We start from the raw sequence: 7,251 nt of genomic DNA on the forward strand, positions 1-7,251 counted from the left end.
CGAGTATCTTGGACTACACATGGTGGTTTTAAAGGTACTCCTAGATTTTTATTCATAAAGTCATTCTTTGGAGGGGTGAAAGACCCTAAGGAATGCCAGGGATCAAACTCAGCTCTGGTGTGTGCAAGGCAAGCACCTTACAATTGTACTATGACTCAGAGCTCCTTATCAGCTCATGCTGTAGAAAGGAGCCCCAAGAAAGGTTTCCAATCATGGCAGAATGTGTCCTGGCTTCTCTAGGAGTCTAAAGAGGATCAAAATCTACCTATTTTGGCCAGAGCTATAGCACAGCACCAAGACATTTGCCTGCCCCAAAACAAAACCAAAACCAAATCACTTTTAGAGTCGCATCTAATCCATGTGCTTGTAGAAAATCCTGCAAATTCCTAAGGACAAGGGAGGCTGAATTGGGGCCAGTGACCCCCCCCCCACCAGGCTGCAAGGTGCGTTCATACTGAAGACAAGGCCAGGCCCAGGAGCATCCACAACTGCACATGTGTTGGAGACAAACACACATCTTCATTCTGTCAGGAGCCTTTGGGGGGCTCAGCCTGGCCTGTGGCTCCCCCACGCCTGCAGGACACAAGGTCTCAGGATACCGCCTGCCCTCTGCTCTTTGGGTGCAGGGTGCAGGGCCATTCCTTACCTGCTGTAGTAGACCCAGGTGAGGCCGTAGGTTAGCAGGAAGCCAGCCCCCATTAGGGTGCCTCTGATCAGCATCAGCACCAGCTGCGAGGAGCCCCAAGATTCAGATCTGCTATTAGTGAGGGACTCTGAGGAGAAAGGGGAGAAAGTATCTTCAGCTCAGACACAGGCAGCACCCACACATCTGCCCCACCCCAAACCTACCCCTTGAGTCCACACCCACAGATTCCATTGCTCTGCCCAGTTCCATTTTTTTCCATGAAGGTCCCGCCCTGCTCCTCTATGGCCTCTTAGCCCCCTCCCCGCCCCAACCTGGCATAGAGAGCCTGACAGAGACTGTCTGAGTGCCCAGGTAGTTTCGAGCCTGGCAGATGAACTCTGCATCTTCCTGGGACTCCGCCAAATGCATCTCCAGTGTGGCCATGTTCTGGGGGACTGCTTCATTCTCGGGGGTGGTGTGGTTCCCTGAGGTGGTGGCCTTTGAAAGGACAATGTCAGTCCCCAGGGACACAGGTATCCAGCTCATCTCTGCTGGGGGGTTGCTGTCTGCTCTGCAGAGAAGCTGCACGCTCTGGGCCCCCGGCCCTGGAAGGATGGAGAGTAGAGATGCACAAGTTGGACAAACACACAAACTGGCATACACACAACCACAGAGGTGAAATGAACCATAACAGACACACATGTGCACATACCTGCCCCAAGCCTTTGGGAAATAGATTCTAGGTTAGGTCTAAGAGCTAATGTGGTGAAATGGGGCTTTTGCGGGCATGAGGGGAGCCTTCGGGACACCCAGGAGAACAACAGGGTGAAGAACTACTGGGTTATCAGCATGTGCCCAAAATCCAGTCCCTAAGGACCTGCGTACCTGAGGTGGCTCTGAAGGAGACATGTGTGCTGAGGTTCTGTGGGGCATCTGGGCACAGAGAGAAGCATCAAAAGTGAGGTGAGGGTGTGGACAAGAGCCCCAATACTAATTTCCCCCAAGATCAGATTCATGCAGAGGGTCTCCAAGCTGCAACATCCCTGCTCACTCATTCCCTCTACATGGACGGTGCCCCACACTTGCTAAGCCGCCCACTGCCAGGCTCCATACTTCTGGTAACCCCACTGTTCTACCCCACATCAGGGACCCCAGGTCCCCACTCACAGAACACGGTGAGTTGAATGGTTCCCTCAGTGCTCTCCCCCGTGCTCAGGACTGTCACCCGACAGCTGAGGTTTCTGCCATGGTCCTGGGGCCCTGGGGTGAGGCTGAGCTCCGAAGAGGCCTCTGTGTGGGGGTTGATCATCTCGACAGCCCAAGAGAAACTGAGGTTCGTTTGGTTGCAGGCTCCTGGCAGGATGCAGATGAGAGTCCCAGCGCGGCCTGACACCAGAGGCTCAGAAATGTGGATAGTTGGTTTCTGTGTCAGTGCTGAAGACACGGGGCACAGGTCCCCCTGTGGGAACCAGTCAGGTTTTCAACAGACCCATCCTCTCCCCTGAACCTACCTTTCACCTGGATATGTAGTTGTTGGTGCTGTTCTTTGAAACTATGTGCCACTCTTCCACTCTCCACCCGGAAGAAGTATGTGTCATTGTCCGACCTCCTGACATCACTGATGCTCAGGGAGCAATTTTGGGAATAGTAGCTGCTGAAGAGGTGGAATCGGCCCTGGGTGTCGCTGCTCACTTTTCTCTCTCCATTGCTCGTGGCCACAGGAGGGTCGTACCTTACATCAGCCTCTTTCCTGAACCAGTAGCCATCGAAGTAAGGGTTCTTCCTAAGGTCATGGTGGTAGAAAGTGCAGGGTACATGGGCACACAGCCCCTCCTGCACCTCCACATCCTGAACCTTCAGCCAGTATCGTTGATCCTGCTGTGCCAGCCCTGGAGGGGACATGTTCAGAGATGTTCAGCCCTGCTCCCAGCATTCCTCCCTACCACAGGCTCAACTGGGAACAGGCTCCTCTGTGGAGCTCCAGGAGGAGACCCTTGGCCTCCCCTGATGCCCTTTCCCCCACTCACCCCCACACAGCAGAAGGAGACACATCAGCAGGCAGGGGGGACCCAAGTTTGCACCTGCCATGGCAGAGCCTGTGTGTTGGGTCTGGCTGTCATGAAGCAAACAGCCAGATTGTGGGCTGGGGACCAGAAGCCACAAGAGGATGTGGGGAAAGAAGCAGCAGCCATCAGGGAAGGGGAACTTGAACAACCTAGGTGGAGAAGTGGGTGCTGAGTCATGGTCCACTTGTCCTGAGCTGAAGGTGGGTAGTCCAGGCCCTGAACCTTCCATGATGCTGCATCTGTGGTCAGCAGCAGGACTGGGACAGGAGCTCATCTCAGATTCCTGGCCATGTACTCTGCAAACATGACAGAACATGCTGGAATAAAAGTAGATGCTGACAAAAGATTGACAGCAGTGAGGAGAGTGTAGGGGGGTCTCAAGAGAGCTAAGAGATAGTGTATATAGACCCCAGGAATACTTAGAGTGCAAGGGTTTTGCTGGTGACAATGAGACATGAGAAAGGTCATGAAGCAGGAACATGGGGTCATAAGGGAGGGTCATGGGTCATGAAGAAGTGTCATGATTTATGACAGTGATCATAGCATGAATGTCATAAGTTATCAGGGTGATGGGTTCCTAGAATGGTGGGTGTGTTTGAGACATGGCGTTCTGGTAAATCAGTGGTTCTGTGGACCATCAGGGGAGTTACCAATACAAACCACCACCCTATTTAGGGCGATCCCTCAGACCTCCACTCAGCAGATAAAGCATTTTTTACTTTACCTGAGAATTTTCGATCTCAGAGCTCACTCCTCTGATGGGTCTCTTTTACGCAAAGCACAGGCATGCCTGAGACAGTGTGGAAGGAAATAAAACCCCATTTTTTTGAAATAGTGGCTTGTAAAAAGTGCTTTTAGATACTCCTACTAACAGGTTATGGCCATAAAATTTCTTTCTTTATTATTGTCTTAGTTCTGACTCTGCACTCAGGAATTACTCCTGGTAGTACTTAAAGAACCATACTGGGTGTTGGAGATAGATCCTGGGTCAATTGTGAGCAAGCAAAATATCCTTCCATGCATGAGACTCCATGTACCTCAGAGAGAAAACTGATATTGTTTGCAGGGGTCCTCAAACTTTTAAACAGGGGGCCAGTTCACTGTCCCTCAGACCATTGGAGGGTTTGACTATAGTAAAAACAAAACTTATGAACGAATTCTTATGCACACTGCATAGATCTTATTTTGCAATGAAGAAACAAAACAGATACAAATACAATATGTGGCCCATGGGCCATAGTTTGAGGACCACTGGTTTAAAGGGATACTGTTAAACTCACTAAAATAGGGACCTTATTTTCAGGCAGTGAATGCCAGAGATTACAGGTAGCACAAAGGGACCCTTTGTATATGGTTTTCTCCATTGATATGTAAGCATCTATGATAAAGATTAATTCAGAAATTTGGAACAGAAATGTAGATTACCATTGTAGAAGGTGTATTTCTTAGATTCCCAAAGCTAAAAAACATTGCAATCAATCATGTCAGAGGAAATATTTAATTCTCAGCTATATTATTTACACAAGCTTATTATCACTGATGTCGTTTGTTTTTTACACTCTCCCCAATTTTTCAAGCATCGTGACATCCATTCAAATGATTAAACATAAGATTATTCTCATTTAAGAATCAACAAAAATATATGATACACTATGAAGAATGTGTTTTGTAGGTGGTATATCTTGAAATGCTCTGATTTATATATTCATTAATTTTTGGGGAGTGTGTATGTGTGTGTGAGTAAGGGGGCCAAACGCTGTGTAACTCAGAGCTTATTCCTGGCTCTGCACTCAGGAATTTCCTTCTGGTAAGACCCCGGGAATCATATGGGATACAAGGTAGCAAAACCAGGTCAGTGCTTGCAAGGCCAGCACCTACCTACTGTACTACTTTCTGGCCCTTCTTCAGTGTGGGATTTTGTGAACTGCTTTCATGAGCCCTGCTAGGTGAGGGATACCCAAAACAAACAAAGGGTTTTGTGCTTTAGAGATTAGAGAAATTGTACAATGGGAAGGATATTTGCTTGGCATGTGACCGATATCTTTTGAATTTATTTTTCCTACAAGTGCCGCTCAGGAGACTCCTTAGTATGCTTGAACCCAGTTCAGCTGCCTGCAAGACAAGTGCCATCTTTGCTGTCTTATTGCTCCAATAATACTTCTTCTTTAATTATTTAATTAATCGATACTTTGGGGAGGTCATACCCTGCTGTGCTTAGAGATTACTCTGGTGCTCAGGGATCTCTTGTTGAGACTCGGGGATACATTGGCGTGTCAGGTATGGAACTCAGGTTGGCTTGAGACAAGTAGTCTCCCCACTGTCGTATCTCTCAGGCTCAACTCCTTCTTAGTCCCTGTCACCATTAACCCTCTGATGGTCCTGCAGGCCATCCTGTGACTCTGGCCCCCTGATTCTAGAGAGATTGCCCAAATTACAGGTTTTGCAAGTTGCCCCAAACTCTGCACCACACAAACACATCCCTCCACGCTCTCCTGTTCGAGCTGAGTGGTGCCAGTGGGTGTATTGGAGGAAGGAAGTTGTGAGAGGAAGCCTTGGGACCAGGTCAAGTTCAAAGACAGGAGAGGAACTTTCTCTAGAACTCTGCTGGCAAAAACAAGTCACTTTTAGAGTCCCATCTAATCCATGTGCTTGTGGAAAATCCTGCAAATTCCTAAGGACAAGGGAGGCTGAATTGGGGTCAGTGACCCCCTGTACTGCAAGGTGCATTCATACTGAAGACAAGGCCAGGCCCAGGAGCATCCACAACTGCACATGTGTTGGAGACAAACACACATCTTCATTCTGTCAGGAGCCTTTGGGGGGCTCAACCTGGCCTGTGGCTCCCCCACGCCTGCAGGACACAAGGTCTCAGGATACCGCCTGCCCTCTGCTCTTTGGGTCAGGGTGCAGGGCCATCCCTTACCTGCTGTAGTAGACCCAGGTGAGGCCTTAGGTTAGCAGGAAGCCAGCCCCCATTAGGGTGCCTCTGATCAGCATCAGCACCAGCTGCGAGGAGCCCCAAGATTCAGATCTGCTATTAGTGAGGGACTCTGAGAAGAAAGAGGAGAAAGTATCTTCAGCTCAGACACAGGCAGCACCCACACATCTGCCCCACCCCAAACCTACCCCTTGAGTCCACACCCACAGATTCCATTGCTCTGCCCAGTTCCATTTTTTCCATGAAGGTCCCACCCTGCTTCTCTATGGCCTCTTTTCCCCCCAACCTGGCACAGAGAGCCTGAGAGAGACTGTCTGGGTGCCCAGGTAGATCTAAGCCTGGCAGATGATCTCTGCATCTTTCTGGAACTCTGCCAAATGCAGCTCCAGCGAGGCCATGTTCTGGGAGTCGGCTTGGTTCCCAGGGCTGGTGTGGTTTCCAGAGACGGTGGCCTTTGAAAGGGCAGTGTCAGTCCCCAGGGACACAGTATCCAGCTCATCTCTGCAGGGGGGTTGCTGTCTGCCCTACAGAGAAACTGAATGCTCTGGGCCCCCAATCCTGGAAGGATGGAGAGTAGAGATGCACAAGTTGTACAAACACACAAACTGACATACACACAACCACAGAGGTGAAATGAACCACAACATACACACATGTGCACACACCTGCACCAAGTCTTTGGTAAATAGGTTCCAGGGTGGGTCTAAGAGCTAATGTGGTGAAATAGGGCTTGTGCAGGAAGAAGGGGAAGCCCTTGGGACACCCAGGAGAAGGACAGGGTGAAGAACTACTGGGTTATCAGCATGTGCCCAAAATCCAGTCCCTAAGGACCTGCGTACCTGAGGTGGCTCTGAAGGAGACATGTGTGCTGAGGTTCTGTGGGGCATCTGGGCACAGAGAGAAGCATCAAAAGTGAGGTGAGGGTGTGGCCAGTTGCCTCAATACTAATTTCCCCCAAGATCAAATCCATACACAACCACCAAAGTACAACATCCCTGCTCACTCATTCCCTCTACGTGTATGGTGCCCCACAGTTGCTAAGCCGCCTACTGCCAGGCTCCATACTTCTGGTAACCCCACTGTTCTACCCCACATCAGGGACCCCAGGTCCCCACTCACAGAACACGTTGAGTTGAACGGTTCCCTCTGTGCTCTTCCCCGTGCTCAGGACTGTCACCCGACAGCTAAGGTTCCTGCCTTGGTCCTGGAGCCCCGGGGTGACACTGAGCTCTGAAGAGGTCTCTGTGTTGGGGTTGATCATCTCGCCAGCCCAAGAGAAACTGAGGTTCGTTTTGTGGCAGGCTCCTGGAAGGCTGCAGACAAGACGCCCGGTGCGGCCTGACACCAGAGGCTGAGGTGCATGGATCGTGGGTTTCTGGGTCAGGTCTGAGGACACAGGGCACCGGGTTCTCCTAAGAGAGATTCCCACCAAACCCTGAGTGGGTCTCCCCTGCTCACCCTTGGGCCCTACCTGTCACCTGGATATGCAGCTGTGGGTGTGGGACGTTGTATTCCACACTCATTTGACTTATTTGTTCCATCCGGATGAATTATGTGCCCTCGTCCGACCTCCTGGCATCACTGATGCTCAGGGAGCAGTTCTGGGATCGGGGATTGTCGAA

The 7,251-nt window shown here is 50.4% G+C and overlaps 1 protein-coding gene across 1 annotated transcript; it reads right to left on the reverse strand.

Annotated features, from left to right (window-relative positions):
• Nucleotides 1-527: 527 nt before the first annotated feature.
• On the reverse strand, nucleotides 528-6,890 carry LOC126028653 (sialic acid-binding Ig-like lectin 14). The gene is made up of 8 exons (XM_049787593.1): nucleotides 6,749-6,890; nucleotides 6,469-6,516; nucleotides 2,137-2,514; nucleotides 1,793-1,978; nucleotides 1,511-1,558; nucleotides 958-1,230; nucleotides 647-773; nucleotides 528-573 (listed from the first exon to the last, which is right to left on the reverse strand). Exons 1-8 carry the CDS (start codon nucleotides 6,888-6,890, stop codon nucleotides 528-530), a joined length of 1,248 nt encoding a protein of 415 aa, XP_049643550.1.
• Between the last annotated feature and the right edge of the window lie 361 nt (nucleotides 6,891-7,251).

The sequence above is a fragment of the Suncus etruscus genome, chromosome 14, assembly GCF_024139225.1.
Source record: "Suncus etruscus isolate mSunEtr1 chromosome 14, mSunEtr1.pri.cur, whole genome shotgun sequence".
NCBI lineage: Eukaryota > Metazoa > Chordata > Mammalia > Eulipotyphla > Soricidae > Suncus > Suncus etruscus.

Excerpts from the sequence above, each read along its gene's own strand:
- LOC126028653 (XM_049787593.1), bottom strand. The coding sequence starts at position 6,890 with ATGATCAACCCCAACACAGAGACCTCTTCAGAGCTCAGTGTCACCCCG. Across the intron at positions 1,979-2,136 it reads ACTACATATCCAGGTGAAAG|GAGCCTGCAACCAAACGAAC; the intron begins GTAGGTTCAGGG and ends GCATCCTGCCAG. Across the intron at positions 1,231-1,510 it reads CTCCTTCAGAGCCACCTCAG|GGCCGGGGGCCCAGAGCGTG; the intron begins GTACGCAGGTCC and ends CCATCCTTCCAG.